The following is a 24,585-nucleotide window of genomic DNA, read 5'->3' as shown; positions in this document are numbered from 1 at the left end:
TCTAATGAACAAATAAAAAATTAATCAGTACCGATCAAAACGGTTCGAGTGGTCATGACCTCGTTCAAATTCCCTTATGATAATTAAGGCTTCACCTGGTTTTTTCATAATTAGTTTCTGGCTCATTGATAGCTGTTTCCTTATTTTGGCTTGATCAGTTTGTTTGGTGATTTCGCCTCATTAAAAATCAGTTGTGATCAGATTACTTAAATCCCAGTTATGAAAGTTATAATTCACTTATTTCATAAAACTAGCCGAAGAAAAATGGGAAATGGAATTTTTATATCGCTGAAAACCTCCTCCTAGTTCTGGAAAATTGTAAACCATAAAAGTTTGATAATTACAAGACTAATCGTATCATGCATAAAATATTCATAAATATTTAAAAATGGTAAAAATGTATTTTGTTCAAGCGCTAGCAGAAAGTACGCTCCACTTTCTCAATATTTCTCAATATTTTAGGTAGTTAATTTACTTGAAAAAACAATAGAGGCCTGTAAGGAATGCAGCTGTCATATGCTCAAGTTTTCAAAGTCTTGCTGGACAGTCGACCCAAATTTATTAAATTTTTACTGAAAATAGTTATGCTATGTTGTCGCATTCTTCTCAATTATTAGTCTTTTTTGTGACGTTCTTTTCCACGTCATGGAAAAAAAGCAAAATTAAAAATGTTGTTTATGATGTACTCGCGATTAAGTTTTTGAGTGTTATATAGGTTATCGAAAAAACAATTACAACAATCTTATCAACTATCAATCAAGTTTACATCTTTTTTTTAAGAATTTCTGACAGTTGAGACACATTCACTGTTCAATTGATTTTCGTGTCCGTTTTCATATTAAAATGTCATCAATCTTGCAACCTTTGTAGAAAAGGCAATGTTAAAAATCAACAATTTGATAAAAATAATTTTTGAGAAATTAGGTTCATTTTTACTGTAATATGACTACTATCATCACATAGTGCAGCTTCATATCTAAAAACAAAGTATGGATTCATTACAGTTTTCCAGGAAGAAATTAAAGAAGCTTATTGAAGGAATCTTTGCTCGCAATCTTCCCCACCAGCTCCTCGACAATAGCCTCGGCACACTTGCTCGCCGATTGGGCGTTCTGACCGGTGATTACACTTTTGTGATTGACGACGTGGCACGTGAACGGCTCTCCTTTGCTAAACTCGGCTCTCATTTCGACAAGTTTCGATTCCAGTTTGAAGTTCATGATGTCCCATGTATCATCGTTGAACATCATCTCCTGTTCGTCGTTGGTGAACGCGGTCACTTTTCTTGACTCTAAGAGTCTGGGCTCAGTGGAGGCTTTCAGTGTGATTGGCAGCAAACCACATGTCCCGTGACTTACGGCGCCTGAAACAGAAATGAGTCTTTATTCCAAATATATTGCATCCTTAGGGGGGCTGAAGCGCCTATCCCCCCTTCCGTAAATATACAAATAATAGGGAAAGACCCAAAAATACCGTATTTCATATCTTTTTCTAATCCTGCGTAACATTTATCACTTTTGGAATCTAACCCATCTATAATACTTAGTTAAGATAATGTTGAGACAACGCCCCCACTAAATTGAAAACAGACCATTTGCGCTCGTGACGCCTCACTTTTTGGGAATCGGTGACCACTTAATTGTTGCAATGGTAAAAAATACCACTCTCAAATGGGAATTGATCTAAAAAAATTTGGATTCTGGGCGGGAAATAAAATTGATTGTTGCGCAACATGTTAGAGGCAAGGACCGAGCACGCGATGTTGGAAATTAGCGATGTTGGCAATTGGGCAACTGTGCATAAAAATAGTGATAAAATCTTGTCAGTAGAATCCTCAATTATGGTATGTACCTTTGGTGTTTTATTGGATATATTTTGGAACAAATATTTGTCACTGTTTTCTAATAATTTTTCTTAAAGTGTAAATACAGTTAATTATAATTAACTTGGTTATCATAACTATGGTAATTAATACAACAGATCAGCAGTTCAACAATTCTAAATTCAATTGTCCATTTCAAATTTGCACGCGTGAAATGTTCGTTTATATTCTCCCCACTTTGGTCAGGTAAGAATAAAAACTCGTGATTGTTTTTGTTATTTGCTATGTTTTTGCTATTTTCAACATTAATTAAAATTGATTCAGCTGAGCAGCTGAATATTTTCAAGAGCCTAGTATCGGTTAAACGCTAAACCATAAATAGGAAATCCAATCCGCACTTAGTAAACAAAAAAAACTTAATTGCCAGGAAAGGTTTCTTTCATTTCGGCCAGTTGATATATGCAAAATTAATTACACTGTTCATACAAATGGCACACAAAATGTCCAATTTCTTCCAAATTTGGATTTTTTGGATTCTGGTGAACCAACACGGACAGTAAGTTTCGTATAATCTCATTGTTGTCAGGAAAAACCTCAATCTCACAACAAACTGTTTTCTAAGTAATCTTCGAGAAATCATCCCAGGTTTCCTTAAAAAAATCTAGTTTTAGATTTGCTTAGAAGTTGGCTATAAAAATAACTAGAAGCCAGTCCGATGAATTAAAAACATTAGAACATAAATTTGGTTCCAAGTTATAAAGTAAGAGTAAAAGTTTTATTATTTAAACTCCTTTTATTTTTCGCACTTTTTCAATATTTTTCATTGTTTTTTTCGCTGATTTTTTTCTATTGTTTTTCAAAAAGTAACTTTATGTGGTCAATTCAACCAACAGTCAAATCAAACCTTTAATTGTATGCAGGAAATAATTTTTGGAAAAAGTTGCAATGGTTAAGAAAAATAACCTTCTCTACATTACTAAAAGAACTTATTTTTCACTATTTGTACGAATAACAACGAAAGAATCCGTTAAAATTTCCTTTAACACAGATATCAGAACAATCGGAGTGCTGATCCATATGAGATCAACTACATAGCGCAAACACCAAAAAGTCTTAAAAAAGAGAAAATTGTTGTTATCTTTGAAGTGATTGTTCCGTTAGGAGTGAGTGTCTTGTTAGGTATTGAACGACCCTTGATAAATCTTTTCAGTAATTTCAATGTCAAATTCGTTGAAAAAAGGGCGCCTGTGTGCAATATGTAACGTGAGATTGCGCCAATTTTCACCGAGGAATTCTGATTTTATACTTCTGTTTATTTGATTTTCTGATTTCATAATAAAGGCATCCAGTAATTCCTCAACTCTGTTCATTTCCAATGCAAACAGTTCTCAAATGAATGATAAGATTTGGAAACAAAAGCCATTAAAAATTGTCAAAATTAGTAAGTTTTATTAATTTTTTTATCTCTCTCTCTCTCTTTCTCTTACAAATAAAAAGCTACAGTGGTGTTCGAATACTCCATGCCATGAATCCAATTCAGAAACCAGAGAAAATAGCAAAAAATGAACGAAGAATTTATGTTTAGTTTTGATTTTTTTACTTCTTTCCTTGGAAAAATTGTTTCCTACAGTGTTCACGCAGCTCAAGAGTATCGCAACTGTGGAGTTGGATTTAATTTCTGGCAAGTGAAAAATTATGTTTATGTGCTCAAAAAAGTAAACGGAAAAAGAAATATTTTCCCTTCTCTTTTATAATGTTTTAGCGTCTTTTGCTTAATTTTTATTCGATATCACGTTTTATACAATTTTCTTGTTTTCGTCATATCTCACTTTTGAAATACAAATTACTTGAAGATATACCAAAATTAAAACTTTAACTACTGTGAAATTGTGGAGAAATGGAAAACCTTATGCTACTTTGACCTTTTCTCATTTATATTAATATAAAGACTTTCTATAAATAATTGTGTCATTTGTCATAAAACAGCGAGAACAAAACAAAATTGAGCAATTAAAAAATTCATGAGAGATAAGAGCTTAAAATGCTTCTGCATGTCATTCACTGTAGGTCATACCGCACAAAGTTTGCGGCGCGCAAAACCCTTATGTTTTTTTGTCGTTTTGAGCGGTTTTAGTGTATCTTAAACATAAGAAAAATTAGCTTATGTTGGCTTTTTCAGCACTGGATGGCTAGTTTCAATTGATTTTTTGCCGGTTGTACCTATGATTCCACTGTGGTCTCGGTAGACTAATCTGGCAATGGTTGCAATTTCCCGATTGAAGGCTACATCCCACATTGGGCCATGTCCGCCCACGTAGAATACCACGCTGATGTTCTTCGGGTCAATGTTGGCAGGGTTCAAGGTGTTGTCTGAAATGACACTTGAATGATATTAATTTCTTACCTTCATGTTTATATATAATTTTTTTGAAATCTCACTTTCGATTTGTGCTGCAATTTTAAAAGACTACTTATGCACACTCTCACCTAGCATGTGAAGTACTTGAGGGTCCTCGATGAAGTTGGCACAGATCAGATCATCCATGTATGCCTCGTAGCTGGACGGGTCCATGGGTGCGTAGCCTCCTCTGGGAGACACGAAGACCACGTCCAGACCCGCCTCCCTGAACACGTGGTATGGGTGTGCCAGTTCAGGCAGAGAGTAGCCTGTCTTTCGCCCAGTGGTTCCGAGATCGGCGTTGTTTGTCAAAACCATCATTACCTGTGAGAACCTTGCTTGTCATATTCAAGCTACTGAAAACTTGCGACAGTGTGTGATTCTTTCTTTTCCCACGTTTAGACCTCGACTTATGAAAAGTCTCAAAAATTCTAGAGGGTGGGGGTCAATATTAACCAAAATTACACAGTCGAGCGCTCTGTTAAAGTCTAGCAAAAGTATTTTCATGAGTCGAGTAAAAGTCTTTTCATAGGCATGGTGGGTCAAGCATGGTATTTTCATGCCCAATTTGGGTCAGGGGCGTTCTGATAAGTCGAGGCCTAAGACGGGGTTCCCCGGCCCCGTGAACATTTTTTTTTATAAGCGAACATGAAAGCATTAATGTGAATTTCTGCATTGACAATTTCACCGTAAGCCGTCCACTATAACAAAAATGAACAGTTCAAGGTGATCAAAATCATTTATTGGAGGTCATGTTCAACGGGGGGGGGGGGGGGTCATTTTCAGATATTAAATTTTCCAATTACTTAAATAATCGAGGTAAATACTATTTTAATGATTAAGACCCAAACCCGGGTGCTCAGACTTCCAGTACTGAATCATTGTAAACCAATAGTAAATTGACGATTCAATACTGAATTATGAATACCAAATTGTATGAGACTTAGATCCGGAAAATATCGCAAAATAATTGGTTGATCTGATTTGAGCGCTGATTTGAAAACGCAGAAGCATGATCAGATTGCTGCTTTTGGAAATTGTCATTGATACGCTTTAAATGATCATCAACACCATCAACATCAGGTGTCACATGTGCAATGTGGAATTGATATAAATGTTCACAAAGTATTCATTACCAGTAATTTTTTTCATTTTTTTTCGTGCACATCAGCTAATAATTTGTACATAGCAACGCAGCAAATTGCATCACATGTTTGCACCAAATTAAAATCTTGAACAACTTATTGTCATTTTTTCATCTTACGCTTAGATTGACTCTATGGTAAAATGCAAATTTATGCAATAATGAAAGCTTACCTTCTGTTTTAGACGACAGAAACAATAATAACATGAAAGTGAGTTAATAGCACAAAGCTGGAGATTATTCTGATCTTTCAACTAAAATAAACTTGGAATGCAAATGATAAAGGTTGATGAAAAATTTGTTGTTGAAAAGTTGTAGTATTTCAACTAAAAACTCCAGCGAACGCTATAAAATTTCTCTGAAATTATTGCAGGAAAAAAATAGAAATTGAACTCTGAAAGTGTTCAAAATTTTCAGACATCGACATCATAATTATAGTGATTTGGCCTATGATCTTTTGTACTGCACAAAAATGCTTGAAATTTATGTGGGTTTCAATTGATTACATACAAAACAAATAAATAAAAGTAATTTACAAGTAGTTTATAGACTACCTTGTATGGGATTTGTCTACCACCTGCTTCGTGGTCCCAACAATGCAAGAATTCGGCCAATGAAATCTTTCCGTCGTTGTTCTTCTCCAAGGCCTCAAACCTCTCCTTCTTTTTCTTACTCTGTCCAACTAAACGAACCGTAGATTAGCGAAAGAATAAAGAGCACTAAACCAATAGAAAAAGATGACTTTATAAAATATACATTCCCCACAAGATATTTTGTTTTAGAAAGATAAGAACTGATCGTTATTTTCCGTATTTTTGTAAAAAGAAACGCTCATAACATTAATTCCTGAAAAATTACAACTAAAGTTTACAGCTGAGGTTCTGGAGTGGGTTCAACTCTACTTTGCTTTACACTTGTCAGGAATACACTTGAATAAAAATAACCTCGGTTACTCATTTCACGAACTCCTTGTGCATATCAAATTTTGAATTTGCTGTGATCTATGCTGATTCAGAGCGGAATAAATCCGAGAATTGAGCAAACATGCAACTGAGTACGATGGCTTCTGGTGACATGATGAGTTTTTTAAAAAAATTTTGCCATCAAGCATACTTTCGAATTTGTGAATCAGGCAAAAAATTGGGCAGCCAACCGGTAATTTTGGACAGCGAAGGCGAAGCTCAGGTTGAATTTGTCGAGTTCAAGGTCAAAGGTTGTATGGGATCGTAGTTCCCTTTGCGTCATTTTACCAAAAAGATGCTCCAACGAGCACTCCCTCCCGTCCTGAGAGTACAAAGTTTCTCAAAGCAGACTTACTCTACTATAATAAATATTATGTCTCCTCTGAAATAGTTTGACCTCTAATCCAAAATGCGCTAATGCGCCAGTTCGTTTGATTGTCGTTCTCTTTTGTCTGGCTAGAATTAGTTTGACGCCTTTAAGTCGATTTAAGGGATGCTCCAGAATTTCGAATAGTTCGCAGCTGGCGCGCGGTTTAAGAGGATCGGTCGTGAAATTGTGGAAGTCCAAACTCCTGCCGCGTGCTCACATTTTTACCGTCGAGCCAAATGAAGGTCGGTTAGCAATACAATCGTACCCAAATTATACAAAAAGGCTACAAATGCCGACAGGCTTGTACACTTCCGTCAGATCTGTTGATGAGTCGCGATTAAAAGAAACCCCGGACTGATGCGAGCTGAATTCCATCAATACTTAATGTTGGCGACTGCATCCGATGCAGAAAGTGCTCTCTGGTTGTTTTTAGTTTTGCAGAGCTAATCAACATGATTGGCCGAAGTAGAGCAATCATTGACATGCAACAGGGCCGTGGAAAATTTATATCAAATTCAGTTAAATACGCTCCCCCTCAAGTTTCAACACCGGCTGTCAGTTCAACACCTGCCAGAGAGACTTTGATACCATGTGTATACTTTCAAAGCATAATTTCAAATTTTCACTGTCAGATAGTATCTGACGCACTGCAAGGCATTCTAGCATGCACACGACGGTCACGAGAGGCGAGCTCAAAATGTCGAGGAGATGAAAATGTAATTTTTTGCTGTTTGATTTTTTTATCTTAAAATTTTTTGGTTATAGTTTCAAAAGGTTCCTTCTTAATAAATTCTGCTTTTGTTTTTTATTTATTTTGCATTTCATTTTGATCAAATATAATCAAGAACACTTTTGGCACACAACAGATCTCGTCAAAATATGTTCAGTTTTTGTTCAGAACATATATGATTCTACATTATGAAGGGTCGTCACTCCATCACTTCGTAGAGCCGGTACGCAGCAATTAACGTACACAGTAACTATAACCCGCACTTACGTAAAATTTGAAAAGCATTTGTTGCAGGAGATAAGTTTTCTCAATTGAGTCAAGTTATAAATAAACATTATTCGCAGACCTAAAAATACCTAGTTTAATTGTTGGTAATGGGTCGTGGTGATTTGTTGTTAAGATGCCTACAATGCAATGGTATCATACTATCTGCTCTTTACAATGGCAAGCATTTAAAATTCACCCAGGAGTTTAAGAAATCAAACAGTTTTACTGTACGACATCGCCAAATTAAAAATTTACCGTCAATAGAATCGTAAAATTAGCTCTTATTATCAAAAACATTTTGACCAGGAAAAACGTATTGACCAGGAAAAGTAAAAATATTTTCTTGCATGAGGTCTTCGCGATGTATCAACAAAGGAGGCTCGGTAATATGCGTCCGCACATGATGTTCCGACCCCGCTGATTCACGTTTTCATTTAATAGTCTACCAAATGAGAAAGAGAAAGAAAAGGTTCAGAAAATCACATATTTTTCAACAAACACATAAGTGAAAAAAATAATGCTGGAACAGCCATTAATGAGAGTACTGGACAAGACAAACAAAAAAAAACAAATAATAGCAAACATTAATTACAACCAAAACTGGATTACTATATTTAAAAGACAGAAAATATCAAAATGAAAAGGAAACCGAAAAAACCCAATCTAAACAAACCAACCTTCATTAGATAAGTACTTCATTAGATGTTTATTGGATAAGATATAAGACCTCCGAATAATTCAACTCGGTGAGAGGCCGACAAAGAAGAGCAAAAAGGACAAAGTTCAAAAATAGGTTTCTCTTTTTGAAAACAGACAAATTCAATTTGATTGAAACCACTTCGTATCAGCTCCGCTCATTAAAAAGGCTAATTTATACGTCAAAGGAAGCAGTTGAGACTTGTTGTTATCCGTAATATGTCGGACGACTGCAAAAAAAATCAAAAACGAAACAAAAACAATTCAATTGAACAAAAACACGGAGCAGCAACCGTTGAAACCACAGACTCTTCATGGAGAAAACTATCACCGTTATTTTTGCACTTTTTCAACGCCAAACGAGCCATATCATTAGTGTGATAATGTGGAAATTAAACCAAAAAATCAGAATGAGCAAATATCCAAAAGTCAAAATTTCCTTATGAAAATGCGTAGTATCAAAGCCAAGAGGAAATTAGTTTAAAATGAAATCAGTATAAAAATTGGATCTTAGTTTAACGGAAAGACTATCCGAGCTGTCGTTACAGAGAACAAATCACAAACTTGAAAGATATTATATAAAAGTGACAAAGCTCAAAAATCCAATGATATGGTAAAAATAAATATTTTCGAAAGTTCAAACAAAACAAAAACTTTCACATTGAATTAAAACCTGATCAATATGCGACTGATGAGCCATCCAGTTGTGCTTTTTTTTGTTGGGACCAAATGATAGGAGGGCAACAAAAAACAAATACGGACCGAATTTAAAAGATCACAAACAACTTATCGATGCCACAGTGTTGAAGCCATTATATCCATAATACATTTGAAACCATTAATATCCTTAAACTAACGAAAGCAATTAAATGATTCGCTTTGTAACTTTTTTGACTTTAACTGGGTCTTCTGGGTAAACGTTCTTCGTGGAAAAGACAACAAAAAGAACCACAGTGGATAACCAGTATCGAAAACTCACGAAATTCAAATGAAAACACATTTCCAATCTCTATAAACATCTGTCAAAACATAGCCCAAAGCAAAAATTTTGTTTAGAGCAACAGAATGTTGATGAGCTCTGTTAATATTAAGACTCAGTTACTTGTTGACGACAAAGAGAACAAAAAAATTGGAGTAGCAAAAATAAAAAATAAAAAATAAATTCAAAGTCTGTAAAATAATTACCTATGAACCAAAATCAGGAATAGATTCAGTAAAACAACTGTGAATGCAATAAAAATCTTTGATTGTCGTTAATATTTGCCAAACGACAACAAAAAGCATGACAATTAGAGGCTAAAACAGAAAAAATCTTAATAGATTTTGGGAGTGCATGGATGCACAGCCGTTAAATGTTTAGACTATTCTCTGAAAGGGAGTGCATGGATGCACAACCGTTAAATCTTTGGGCTATTCTAGTTGAAAATAGAGCAAATAACAAAACCAAATAGGTTTTGTGAGAGAACAGCCTCGCCGTCGATAAAATTATGAGCTATTCACGGAAGTCAATAAAAAAAGTTTATTTTCCGCTTTGTTTCAACGCCATTTGGATTTATATTTATTTTGATTAGTTGGAAATGGAATAAATATCTACCTCAATTACAGAAGAATATGGAAAAAATCACAAAACTTTTGTCAGATTTCGTAGTAAAAAAGCCAAGAAAAACCTACTTTAATATAAAACACTATAAAGAAGAGTTTTTACTTCACGTGGGATAAATTTTGACCTGAATAAATTGAGAGTAGGCTACCTGTAGACAGAAATAGGGTTAATAATGACAAAATTCAAAACTTCACTAACAATCTTTTTAAAAAATAGTTTCAAAGTAATAAGAAGCATTACATAATAAATGAAGGCACACCTGCAGCTCTTTAAGAACACAATTGAGTCGTTAACTAATAAAACTTAGCCACGAAGCTCCAAAAAGAATGATAAAGGAATCAGGAAAAAAAAGAAATTATTTAAAGCTTACCAAAATACATTGTCAAAGCCATGAAAACTTTGAGCTTCTCCTCGAAGTCAAACTGTATTTTCAAATGGGTATATTCTGTTGTAAATAGACTTGGTAATTCAGTAGGTGGTGAGTTGAAAAAATATTTGTCAGTTATCTACTTATAAAAACAAAACAGCCGAAGAATTTTGAAAAAGACCGCGCCGTAATATAATTCGAATAACTATTGATTGTATGAATCCACGATGAGTTCAAAGCCAGCCCTGATTTTTTTCAGAGTCACACAAAACAATTAAGCATTCTATGTGTTTGCAAAATAGATCAATTAGCAAATGAAATATTGCAATAAACCACTAAAACAGGCCTTTTGTATAATTATTAGGTTTTTTTTTCGAAAAATCGGCAAAAATTTAATTCCAGAAAAGTCTTGAAGAAAGCGGATTTACTGCTATCTTTTCTTGGAGTTTTCAAAATTATGGCAGCAGATTTTAGGTCTGATTCTTGCAAATTTAAACGAAACAGGAAACAAAAGCTTATTTGGAGCCTTTTTTATTTGAGATTGTCTCAAATTCCAAAAATTCAGCAGAAATATTAACCAAAAAACTCGGAAAAACAAATTGGCGAATTTTTCTATCTTTAACCGTGAAACCAATAACATTGATTTTGAAAAATTATAAAAAGTTTTTGCAAAATTGACGAAAATGTGGTCAAAAATTACGATAACTGTGAATGAAAAACAACGGAATTCACATTACTTTTGTCAAAATTTTAAACATCGATAACTCCCTGTGAAAAACGAAACTAAAAAAAATCTTTCTAATTCCAAATTCTACGCTGGACGATCTTTCTAATGATACTAATCTCAACACTCTACGATGAATTTATCGTTCGATCAAAATTGTCTGAACAAATAAACCCACTTCAGTGTATAGTTCCTCCCCCAACAAGTGCGTCGGAACAGTTAGAAACAATAGCAACGGAACTGGCATTCCTGGATGCAAGCATCGCACTGTTTGTGGGAACACTTACTATTTTCAAAATAAAAAAGTGTGACTACTTTTCTTTTGCCGAAATGATAACAAAAAATTCTCCACGTTTTTGAATATTAAGTATCGCATGTGTTAATTTGTTTTCACCGTGCTTTAAAACATATAGAATACGAGTCAGTACCACGGCTATATCAAGATAAGTCTAACGTTCAAAAATTTTATGTGCCTCACAAGAGTCTCTGAAAATCTACTGCATCTGAATTAATAGATTTACAAAGAAATTTAAAAAGATTAAAATTATTTTTTTTGAATTGTTTTTGCAGCATTTTCTGATCTTTGGTACTGTTTTATTCGTTTTTGTTCTCAAAAAAAAACAAAAACATATTTCATTTTGAACAGTAATGCTACTCGGAGAGTTTTTGTTTTTTCGTTTGTAGTTGATTTTCATCTGAAATATAAGACCAATCAAGCATTTACATTTAATAAATTAGATCGGGCCCATAAAGTTAGATGAGTTTATATCCCCCTGTCAAAACCCGATGGATATCTTACAGGATTCAGATTCTAACAGATAAATGGATATCTTCCAAAATGTGGCAGAAAAATTATTTTCTTGCAAAATGCTGCACAAAAATAGTTTATCTGGTAGATTCCGCGAGAAGAATGGCTATCTTCTAAAATTCTGGCGAAAATGGTTATCTTGCAAAATGCTAATTATAGTTTACAATTTCGTTACTGTCCTGTTGAACTGTATTTCAATTGGTTGACAACATCTGAACCAATCACTTCATATTTAAACAAGAAATTTACAGTAAAATATTTATTATTTAGTATTTATTTATTAATTGAATAAAAGAGCACAACAGTAATGAAAAAAATACTAAACCATGCTTGAAAAAATTGACTTGATATGATGCTTACTTATTGATTTTTTTCAAAATAGTTCATTTTCTTATATTGGTTACGGAGTACACTAATCGCTTTTTTTTCAAAATTGTTTATCATGAAACCAAACGCAGGTGGAATAATTCTTGTTCTCAAAAAGCAAATATTTAATTATTCAAGCTTTTTTCTTCATTACATCAACTTTTTAAAATTTGAACGCATTGTTATTTGTTTGTTGCAGGAACACGTTAGGTGCTCAATTGGCGTTATGATGCAGTACACCTATTAATTGGGATGAACAGAATACAACAAAAATCCCACAAAAGAGCTCATTTTGAAAATTTAGCCAGATAATATTCAAGCTTAAAAGAGTTTGATGAAAAAAGTTATTTTGCGGGAATCTGACTACAAAAACGTTATTTTGCAGAGATCTGACAGGAAATTTTAACCAGAAGATGCATCGTCTTCCACGAATCTGCTAGGGTCTGTCAGATTCCTGCAAGATAGCCATCCACTCTCGACTAGGGTCTTCCACGAATTTCTTAGGCTTGTGTAACTACATATCTTCTGAATCATTGGCTCCGATCATGGGGAAGAAAAGTTTCATCTGTTTTAATTCGAAGTTCTGTTTTGCCTTTGAAAGACCTGAGGTCACTTTTAGCTTTATATTTTGCTGTTTTTTTTTCGCAGCAGTTTTATTTTGTTGCAATTATGGATCAACTTTTGCAAAAAATCAAAGTTGATTGACTAGAATTTAGTGGGAAGCACGAGGAAAACTATATAGTTCTATAGCTTCAAAAATGAAAATCCTCAAGGAGAATTGTTTATTTAGAAAATCAGTACAAATTAGATCAGAGTTTCCATTTAAGTACAACTAGCCTGCTGTCTCGACTTCTTCTGGGGAGATGCTACCATTGCTGTCCAGGTCTATTTTGGCAAACGAGTCCAGTCCCCACCCAAACTTATTCACTGTTATCTGGGAGAGGACGTAGCAATACTCTGTGTACTCCACTGGCCGCCTAAACTCAAATATTTGCATATCCGTCCACTTTAAATAGCTGCTTACACAAAAACAAACACAAAGAAACGCACCAAAAACCTGGTAGTAAATATTTCCAAAAGATCGTAGTCTTGGCATGGGTTTCAAAAAACAAACATTTGGCAAGGTAACCATCACAAAATATACAAAGGTTATAACTATAAAATAAATCATAAATAAAATGAACAAATAAACAAAAACATTGGGTATCAAGCCTAATAGCTCAAGAAAATAAAGGAAGAAATTATAATTATAGGCCAGATTTTTCATTCGTTATCAAGAATTTGAGGAATCATGATGAATATCGACTCTCAATAGATCAATGGCCAACGATTGAGTTGATTGATATTCTGAGCTAGTGATATTGAGATTTTTTGTTACTCACTAAATTATGGGTTAAGTGATGTATACCACAGATTCGCAATTCACGATTTTTCACATAAAACAAACTCTAGAGAATTAAAACGTGATTGATCTCAAGTTTTAATCTGAATTGAGCTTATTATCGGTTATTTTAATGCTACTGATACATTTCTAAGGTCTAATTATAGGGTGTCACTAGTATACATTTCACGTTTGTCACTAACAATCTCCTATGGAGAGCTTTACTTTTCACAGCATAAAATCTCAATCCAATAAAAAGCCGCAAATAGTTCTTCTGATATCTCTTACATACTGAATCTAAGTGAAATAGAAATGGTTTTCGGTGGCGTGTTCTCTATGATTGCTGACGGAAAGTTAACGAGCTTTTAACCAAAATTTTTCGAGACAATTGATGTTGTCCGGAAAACATAGATGCCTTTTCTTCTGCTTCCAAATAGGAGGACCACAATTTTATACTTTACAGGTTCGGTAAAAGGATCCCGAGTGTTTTGACCTTTTTTATTGTAGCACTGCCAATATAGTGAAAATTTGAAATTTTTTGACCAACATTGCCATACTTTTATATGATCATTGTAATTCAACTTTTAACAAGATCCTGTTGGCATGGTGACGTCACAGAAAATAGACGTACCAAAAATATAATTTTCATCAAATATATAGGTAAATAAATTTGAACCTCTGTAACTCTATGTATCCAATATACCTAGATTCGACATGGCTTAATTCTGCATGTAGAAATCTAAACACATTGACCATGCCTTGCGGACCATGACCTTGCCTCTGTGTTATAGACGACTTGATGTAAAACTATCAAAGCCGATAGTGAGACTGTTTTACAAGGAAATTCATTGCCAGCTACTTTAACTGTACAGGCTACTGAAGTATGGGAATTTTGGGCCAGTCTATCTTGCTCCCAAAACTTTGCTAAAGAGTCCACAGTAGGAAAAAGGGACTTCTGATATATAGAATTCTAAAAATAATTACAAAAAAAATATTGCTGAAAAGATTCAAAATGCTATGGTTCATCAAAAACTGACAGATAACTTGTAACAGTTTTAATAATAAATTCGTTATGGTTAAAAGTTTTTGAAACAGATGGAGATGTCTTTCGTTTTTTGTTATTTATCTATTAGGTAGGCCTGGCCAGGGTTAAAAAAACAGTGCAAGGAATTAGTTTATTACTCCTTTCATTTTACAATTCGGTAAATGAGTGCGAAATTGAGAAATTGATAGGACACTAAAAGTTATACAAGTGGGGGAACTGTAATATTTTACAGGGGAAAAATGTTGTAATTAAGTTATATATTGCAATTTTGTACTTTACTGCACATATTGGCCGATCCATGAAAGATTTCTAGATTTGAAGAGGTCAACGCAGCATATTTGTGCTAATTCTTGCATTCAATTTTAGAACATGGAAACATTTCTCAGCTGAGCAATATGCCAATTAAAAACATTTCTCAACTTTGATGGACAAATCATAAATTTTATGTTTTGGTAAGTTTGCTATTTTCACTACCGCCTGATGTCATACCACTGTAAGTTTTTTCCTAAATGTTTCTCTATAAGATTTTGCCAATATCCTGGCATGATTTTCCCAAGATTTCGAAGATCATCAAGATCTTGTCGAGAATTTTCAAAAAATCTACAAGATTTTACTGTTCATTACAGTGTGCAAGCTTCGTTGCCTTGTAGAAGACCAACCAGTACGACCAAGAGTAAAATGTGATGCAAGACTCCTTTTGTATCAAATTTCTTTGTGTACTCGTCTATTTTTACGAAGCTCATTCAATGATATGATTTAAAAAATCCGGTAAAGTATTGAATGCGTTACTTTTTTTGTCAACTAATGCTATTTATTGCCGCTAACTTAGTAACACTAGATACTATAGTTAGCGTTGGTTGATTAATAGTTAAAGTCTTTCATCATATTTTACTCTTGGTTGTACTGGTTGATCTTCTATAACGAAACGAAGCTTGCACACTGTAATGAAAAGTAAAATCTTTGTAGATTTTTTTAAAATGTTGACCAGATCTTGATGGTCTTCGAAAACTTGGAAAATTTCTGACAAGAATTTTTGCGAACAATGCATTAATGGCTGTTAATCGCTGTTTTCACCAAAACGCTTAAAGGCGCCGTATAATTAGTCTGAACTTAGCTGTAAAACAGACGGTGTTCATACTTTGACTGAATAATTACAAAAAAATTGACAGTGAAGAGATTATGATCTGAACCGATTTGAAATTTGAACTAGTAATTGGAACGAGCAAATTGAAAAATATGTTAGGTATACGGATTAAGCTCGAATACTTAACAAGTGTCTCTGAGTTATGAATAATAACTAAACAGTTTAAAATTCTCTAGAAAGTCTAAATTAGCTAACTTGAACAGTTTAATGAGCAATCTGGAGAATTGTTCCTGTGAAGCCGGCACTACACGGGCCACATTCCTCTTCACAAACATCAGTTCATCCACAAAGTCAAGGAAGAGTGGATTGTCCTTCATAGTGTATTCCTCTTTGAAATTGTCCAATACCTCTTTGTTGGCTGCGTAGGCCTCTCTCAACTCGTCCGCTATATCTTCCATTGTCACCCCTGCGATATAATGCTGAGTTGTAATAGAATAGTGAGAAAATCGCAAAACCATCACTATGAAAAAGCAGAAATGTGAAGATTCAGCAAAAAAGCACAAGTTCAGATACAGGAAAGATAAACGTCTGAGATAATTCATATTTCGACATATTGACCAATTCTCTCTTTTTGTCTTTTCTTTGAGTCGAACGAAGGTCTAGTTTCAAAGTGGTGGTTGAAAGAGAATGAATCAAGGATAACGTTGTGGTTCAATCTTTAAATTGGGATGTTAATTTGAAGCGAGTTACTATTAATTTTGGACAGAGTTGTGATCTTATTTTAGGAGGGACAGTCTCTTATTGGGTACTCCACAGCATCAGCATCGCATAATTTGAGGCTTAACAAAGGCGAAATTGTGAACGTTTTGAAATTTCAAAAGAAAGCAGACAACGATTGCAATTGTTATCAGTCGGCTATTCGGTAGTCGCTGTTTAGCTTTGAAAATGCACTTTCTAAGCTTTCTAATTCATATTCAAATTTTTTGCTTTCAATTTAACCAAACCAGGTATTGGAAAAGACCTATAAAAATCTGCAGTGGCAAAAAATTAAAACATAAGACTACAGTGCTTTGTTTTTTATTATCTAGCATGCCCTATATTTAACTATTTTAGTCTTTTCACCTGGGCACCGTTTTATGTTTGCCCCATGAGAAAAAATGTGCTTCAGGGGTTTACAATCTGTCCGGATATTACGTTCTTGCAGTTAATTTTTTTGAATTGTATTATCAGCTATACCATAGATGACCATTGCATTACTTGTTAATCAATGAGTCTCAATGACTAATCGCTCAGCTTTGCTGTTTAACAGTTTGTTCCGCTCAGAATACAGAATAATTGAAATTGAAACAATGAAATTTTTGTTGAGGTGTGGTTAACATCTCAAGTTATAACTCGAAATCGCAAAATCTACTCCATCCAGTTCTAGGCAACTATCCTAACTACTGTTTAGAACAAACAATTTCCATCTCCGATGGAACCATCAAAGTAACAAAATCCGCACTTTGTCGTTTTGTTTCGCACATTCAATTGATCAAAAGCTAAAATAGTGAAGTTTTGTAGGCTTCGTTAAACGGACTCTGTTATACCTGCAAAGCTTCATTTTTTTAGGAACTTTGTTCATCAGAAAAAAAAAGATTCAGAAATTCAAGTTAATTCTCCTTTCAATAGGTGAAAGTTTGTTGGTCTCTACAATCATTATGATCATCTACAGAAACAAGTCACCGACACGATAACATGTACTTTAACGCACAAGAAACGTGCTTCAGTACGCACTGTATGCCACTTTAGTAAAAGCAAAATTGCAAGTTTGTACTGAATACTGATAGTTTTTCAAGCTCCTTTTATGCTGCTAGTGAAGTGGTTTTACAAATCAAAATTGCATCAATGATTGGATGTAGATAAAGATGCTAACAATATTTGAACTGTTGTCCATTACATCACTTTTTCAGTGTAAATCTTAAGTCATGGGAAGCTTGTTAACCAAGTTGGTCGAATGTTCATCAACAGCAGCTTGATTCGGGAATCAATCGTATTTTTAATTCATGTTTGATAATTACGTAATAATTATCTTGATTATCAGCCATGAAGGGAAACTGCATCTCAAACTCGTACAACTCCAATATCAGCAATGCAATATTACGACGTATAAACGACTTGAACAAATTGCATCAGATTCTTTACAATTGGTTTGCGAGTCAACCTTTTGTTGATAAAGAACGTTAGACAAAGTTTTTATTTGGTTAACAAAGTTTCCAACACAAAAGATTTGCACTGAAAAAGTGCACTTTAATAAAAACTATTTGTAAAAATAATAAATAACAAAAGTGAATGATGAACAAAGTGGACAAACCAATTTGGTTTCAAAAGCATTGACTTTAGCTTGCCATACTATTTTAACTTCACTGCTTGATTTAACTTTGGAGTTGTTTCGCTTATTCATGAAGCTCAGTCGCCACAACATTTGGGATGAAAAAAAACATACGTACGACACTTGAGAATCTTCTAACAGCTTTTTCAATATTCTATTCAATAAGGCAGTTAAACTGTTCCGCAAAAGTTGAAGCCAACGTAGGGTTCAGATTCTGGCCAATCTAGTAAACTTTGTTTCGTAGTTCCTGAGATATTTGAATCCCACCAACTCGTTTTTATTCAAGTAAAATATGATTTTTTTCAGGACAGATGTTTTATGTAAAATTTGATTTTTTTTGGGACATTCTGTTATTGAGTACACTACTTCTTCGCATGATTTGAGGCACGTCGGAAAAAATGGACAAAGATTGCAAACTTTATTATTCCGTTTTTCAGTAACCCCCTGTTTTTTTGCAATTGCACGTCTTCTTTCCTGTCAAAGTGTTTCACTTTTTCATAATAATTTTCAGGAATTTGAGATCTTATTCTTGTTGCAATTAGAACACTTTTTCAAGTGTTTGGTCTGATTTTATGTTAATCTATATAGTAACGAGTATATGGAGTAACGAGAAGCTGTAGGGCGGGACTTTAATGCTTGCTCAATTATGTGCGTTCTCCTTATCGCGCAATTCTCAGCGTAACCCCCCCCCCCCCCCCCACCCACCCTATCGAGCCGGTTAACCATGCAACACAAGGTGCCTGTATTCTTTTGATTTTTATGGTGCCTGTACTTTGCCGCACAGCCCTGCCCATTCCACCCATTTCACAGCAATCGTGCCCAGGGTCCAGAAACCTACACATTTTATCATTTGTACGAAACAAACACCAAATGGCCATAACCTGGGAAATCATTGCTGTTGAATTTCTTCTGGTGTTTGAATGCTTTGTTCTTCCTATGAAGTGTCCTGCTTTCCAGTTCCTTCCTCCCCTCATCCTCTTCCTCGCCCTGTTTGCTTTTGTTCTTGTTTTTGTTCTTCTGTTTAGAGGCCGCCTTTTTACCCGCGTGGTCCCAGCAATTCAGAAATTCAGTGAGGCTGATGTGGTCGTCTTTGGTTCTCTCTTTACTCTTCAATTTTGTCATCTTCTTCTCACTCTTGCCATATTTGGCCTCTGGTCATATGAAATATCATGTATATGATTGATAACGTATGCTATCACTACTCAGTGCAAATTTTTCTCAAAAACGTGTTGTAAGCACGAAGGTTTTTGAATGTAACCCTAACTGGCTAGATTGACGTGGGAGCGAGGGATTCTATCCCAATAGGCGTCTATGTAAAGTATTTAATGATCAAATTAGCTGAAATTTGCTGTTTTCTAATAATAAAGATAATTATTGAATGCTATTAGGTCGCTTTTTAAAGGGATGCGCTCCTGGCGGGGAAACAAAAAAATCATAAATCTTATTTTTATGCTCCTTGATTACATAAATCCACCGCGTTCAGCATTTGCGCGATTTCTGGCTGTGACTGAGACCCGGGCAAGACTGGAAGTTTTACCTATTTCATTCGTAGTGATCATCCCATCCCCGTTGACATCCAACTCCGCATAGCTACTGACACCCCAGAAGAACCGGGGGTGACTGACCTCCTCAGTCATGAGTTGTTTGTACTCGTGATACAACACAGGCCCCGACAGTACCTCTTCCAACAAGAGATTGAAGCGGTCGTGGTCATCTGGGATCTCGAATGTGTTTCGAAGTATGAAGATGTATTCGTCCACAAAGTCACGGAACACAGAGTTGTTGGGATCAAGGTACGCTTCTGAAGTTAGAGACATTAAAGTTTCCAAAAAGTATGTAAAGGCAGAGATGATTCTATGAGGCAATTTTAATGTTTAAGATAACAAGGGAACTCTGCCTGATATCGGACCGAGGGAGGTCTCCAGGGCAACATTTTAAATAAAATTTAAACTAAACCAAATTAACAGATGCCCTCGAGCTTTCCCAGGCCTAGACCTCGACTTATGAAAAGACTTTAAAAGTCTAGTGGGGGGGGGCAATATTGACTATAATTACACGGTCGAGCTTCCTAGTTAAAGTCGAGCTAATTTCTTTTCATGGGTCGAGCTTAAGTCTTTTCATAACAAAGAAAGTCCAGCTAAGGTCTTTTCATGGAACCACCATTAGTCATTTCATAACCAACAAAGTCGAGTAAAGGTCTTTTCATGGGTCCACCATCAGTCTTTTCATAAGTCTATTTTTTTCAAAATCCGATACTTTTCAATTTTTTTTTGCTTCTGTACATACAGAAGCACAGCTGGAGCAAGACTAAATAGCTTTGCACCAGAGCAGTCCAACTTAAGAAACAGTTGGAAATTTGCCAAAAGCCTTAAAATTTTCAGCAAATCTTAAGATAAAGAGATATGAGAGCTCGAGGATATTTCCACATTACTTTATTCAGTGAAACCAGTTAGCTTAAGTGTATTGCTACTAGTCCCATTAGCCATAACAAAATTTCGGCGTTATTCAGTTTGTTTTCCCTTCCAATTTAAGGAAATATATTTCTTTAAAAATAATGCAGGTTTTTGAGGGATTTGTGGTTCTGAATCGTAAAAAATGAAGTAGTATACACGCTGATTACGTTATATACAATTTTGCACGGAAAAGTTTAATGGCAAAAAAAGCAGACTTATGAAAAGATCAATGATGGACCCATGAAAAGACTTTAACTCGAATTTGTTTGCAAACATTGTGTCGAGTTTAAGTCCAGCCCAAATTTTAAGTTGAGCCACAGTCTTTTGTAAAAATTTGGGTCCAGCTAAAATCTTTTGCGAAAAGTTTGAGTCGAGCTAAAGTCCAGAATGTCTTAAAGTCCAGCTAAACTCTTTTCATAGCTAAAATGAGTCGAGTATGGTTTTTTCATGGTGCATTTTGGTCGAGCATTGTCTTTTCATAAGTCTGTACCTAGACCTGGGTTATTAGTAGTGTGTGAAAAGTAACAATTTATTTTCTATTTTTCGTAATCTCAGGTTCAGGCCTCGGCTCATAGTGGTCAATATCAAAAATAGTACGGTCAAGATTCACCGTTATATTCAAATTATGCGTCCAGAAAAAACCTTATATTGACCATTTTAAGCACATATGTCTTTTCTATGGGTCGAGCACAACGAAACAGCTCACCGAAACTCTCAGTAGAAATCAATGTCACGTTCTCAGTTAAGGATAACAACAAGTTAGGTAAGTGCAAAACACTGCTTTAGTGCTTGTCATAAAAGGAAATGGGAAAAACTTGATTACACTCAGAGTGTATATTGACCATATTATCTAATCTATACCTGGTCTAATCTCTAAATTTTCATGTTGATAAGAACTACAAAAACTGTCTGATATTCTCGTGGACCTACAGGTAGCCAATCTCCTTTATAGTATGAACGGCCAGGACCACAAATTGCCTACAAAAATGTAAAAATTTGGTTCTGCGTTCAACTTTCAAGTTGTTCAACTAAATTCTTCAATCTGGTATTATTAATCAAAATTAAGAATCTGAAAAAAAATCCGTTCTTAAAAAGTTCAAAAGTTGTCGAAATGAAAATAGTGCACTTTTATCCGAAAACTTAGTTAGTTGCAATTTCTGTTAGTGATGTATTACAAAAAAATAAAGAGATGGCAACAAAAAGAACAAACAAGAAAACATCGCTTCAGTTGATGTGTACCCTAGCTGAAATATTTCAGAAAAAAGTCAAAGTTTTGCGGAAATCCTTTTTTGATGTTTATTTTCTACTTTTGAATATAGTTTTGAGTATACTTTTGAATATATTTAGTTTTTCTCTTACAAATTGTTCACCATTTTAACGTTCAGCAGTTCCGTTGAAAAATGAGTAAGTATTGCCATCATTCTGCTTATTGTTCTCTGAATCCATGTCAGTACATATCAAGTGTATATGGAGTTAAAAATCAGAACTGATCAGCAGACTGATTAATGATTCTTTTTGATCCTAAGATGAATCCGACTCGAAAAAATTATAAATTCAGCAAAAAAACCTTTCTAGTAAAGCGTTTTGTTTCCTGAATTTGAATTTTATTCAAGATTGATTGGCTCTAAGGGAAATAGGAATCTATATATCATTTTCTGTTGTTTCAGATATTTGTGAAACTTCAAATTGTATTGTAGTTGATTCTGGTGAGTAGAATTTTCAAATGACCAATTCAGTTCTCATTTAATTTGCGAACTTCAATAATACCGCGTTATAGCTGTTAACTTAATATATAGAATTTTTTTCTCTGCTTTACAAACGAAATTTTTGATGTGTCTGATAGTAAGGCACCCAAACCTTAAAAAGTTCAAAATTTTGACTTCAGGCATAAAGCTGGCAGGCAAGAACATAAGTTCCTTTGAATAGTTCTTGGTTTCCTTATTTTAAATGGTTTAGTTCCGCTTCTCAATAATGATTACTAAACTTTTGACACCATTGGGAATCTTGATCCGAATTCATTTTTTTATTTTGGTACTATTTCCTTGTTGAGAACTATATCAAATTTTTTTCCACCAATTTTGATGTAATGCAGTATTCAAATTAAACTTGTGAACTATTGAACTCCGTTCGGTGTCGCAAAATTTCGCGGGAACTTAAAAATTCTGACCAAGTTAAATATTTGTCAGCTCCTCTAGCACTGAAACAACAATGGATTATTTTTGTTCATTGCTTGAAAAATAGCTTTTCTTAGCGTTTATTTTGATTAGTGTGATTATTGTACAGCCTGCCAATCTTTTCTCACATCCCCATAAAATGTTTCAATTAGCCTGAGTTATAATTTGGCAAGTTTTATTATTAATTACTTATAACCTAACTCAGATGTCAAAAGTTCTTAAAATCCGTAATACAGATTAATTATAATCTGCACTTGGTCTTTTTTTGTTGGTAAATAATTGAATAAAAATCCAGAGGACTTTTATTCAATTATTTACCAATGATGTCCTTATTTTCCAGTTAACTAAATCAATCTGTTGTTACAATGCATGACAGAAAACCGTGACAAGCGTGGATATATAAATTTGATGAAAATAGCTATTTCGCGCGTACAATAAGAACAACTTTTTAGTTATTTCCATTGTGCCTCTTCTCTTTAGAAATCATGCTGATACCTTTAAAATGCGGCATCGACTTGCAATTCTGTGAATAGATGCCTCTGATTTCATCCATGATTTGAACTCTCTCCACTCCAGGGAAATCCAAATCCACAAACTTCATTTCAAACGACAACGAATTCTCGGAAGTAACTGAACTCATTTCTACAGGGTCGAAGCTGAACAAATTGAACGCCTCCGGATCGCTCCTTGCTTTCTCAAAGTTCAAAGTATTTGTCTGAGAGATAGAGTTTAGCAAACTGCTTTGGTCTTTGTTTTCTCGTGGTTTCTGTTCTCTTTTTGATTGTTCAGTTGTTTTTGTATGTGCGCTTTCAGCTTCTAAATTTGTACTTTCAACTGTTTTTGTATCAATATGTTCTATTGGTGTATTTTCATTATAAGTATTGTTACTTTCTTCGCGCGTATTTTCAGCGCGTATATTTGATGGTTCGTCATTACTCGTATGCGTATTTTGAGATTGATTCAAATCTGAGGTATTTTGATTATTCGCTGAGTTGTCAACTTGATCCAGTTCTTCACTCCTCTGGTCTTCAGAATCTTTTGAAATATTATTTTCCGATCCTTCATTAACTGTATCTTCTGTTTTCTTTTCCTGATCAGCTGTTTTTTCTTCTGCTTTTGTGTTTTGTTCTTCTTTTTGCGGTGTAACGATGTCTGAATCAACTTTAATAATCTCTTCTTTCTCAATCGGTTCATGCTGACTAATCCCTTCTTTTCCCAAAGTTCCTCCCTCCGTCTTTGTAGCTAACCCTTCTTCCATTTTTGAGATGGATTTCAGTTATACGTAGTTTTCTGGTTTCAGAGGGAAAAGCACATGGAAATAAAGCGCATAATAATGGAAAAGCTGCGGAAAATGCACGTGCACAAGAAGCGTGGTTCAAATTTTACGGCACAGTTTAATACATTAGAGACAAGCCTTTAGCTCAACGTATTCAGCTTTGACCGCATCAGATCATCAGCTCTCTATGCATTCTATGATCGTTTCAAATAGCTAAATTTCAAATAGCTGCCTTTAAAAATGATTAGATCATGTTTAAAAAGATATATACCCAGTGTATTTCAGTACTGAACCATTGCAAAACCAGTATATCGATGAAAAGCAGTACTGAATCAGTCTACTTCAAGCATAATTAATCCTTCATCAGCATGGCAAGTCAAAAATCATAGTAGTTTTTTGGTCTGCCCATCGTAAATTTAGAGAAAAAATAAAGCTTTCCAGATTTAACCGACAATTCTTAAACCATGTAAATGCGCCAAACCTAACTATAATGTAGCCACTTCTTTTTTTCTGTGTTATTTTATTTAAAAATTATAATTTCATCGCT

The 24,585-nt window shown here is 34.5% G+C and overlaps 1 protein-coding gene across 1 annotated transcript; it reads right to left on the bottom strand.

Moving 5' to 3' along the window:
- Positions 1-876: 876 nt before the first annotated feature.
- On the bottom strand, positions 877-24,085 carry LOC142335443 (uncharacterized). The gene is made up of 9 exons (XM_075383939.1): positions 23,258-24,085; positions 19,673-19,936; positions 19,017-19,286; positions 16,023-16,233; positions 13,095-13,234; positions 5,919-6,046; positions 4,310-4,544; positions 4,043-4,192; positions 877-1,363 (listed from the first exon to the last, which is right to left on the bottom strand). Exons 1-9 carry the CDS (start codon positions 24,018-24,020, stop codon positions 1,020-1,022), a joined length of 2,505 nt encoding a protein of 834 aa, XP_075240054.1. The 5' UTR covers positions 24,021-24,085; the 3' UTR covers positions 877-1,019.
- Positions 24,086-24,585: the final 500 nt, after the last annotated feature.

Source organism: Convolutriloba macropyga, chromosome 1 (genome assembly GCF_964194025.1).
Source record: "Convolutriloba macropyga chromosome 1, txConMacr16.3, whole genome shotgun sequence".
NCBI classification, from domain to species: domain Eukaryota; kingdom Metazoa; phylum Xenacoelomorpha; order Acoela; family Convolutidae; genus Convolutriloba; species Convolutriloba macropyga.
The sequence above is the reverse complement of the archived record's forward strand: the minus strand, read 5'-3'. Positions and strand labels throughout refer to the sequence as shown.

Excerpts from the sequence above, each read along its gene's own strand:
- LOC142335443 (XM_075383939.1), bottom strand. The coding sequence starts at position 24,020 with ATGGAAGAAGGGTTAGCTACAAAGACGGAGGGAGGAACTTTGGGAAAA. Across the intron at positions 13,235-16,022 it reads TTGCTCATTAAACTGTTCAA|GCGGCCAGTGGAGTACACAG; the intron begins GTTAGCTAATTT and ends ATTTGAGTTTAG. Across the intron at positions 4,545-5,918 it reads GTAGACAAATCCCATACAAG|GTAATGATGGTTTTGACAAA; the intron begins GTAGTCTATAAA and ends AGGTTCTCACAG.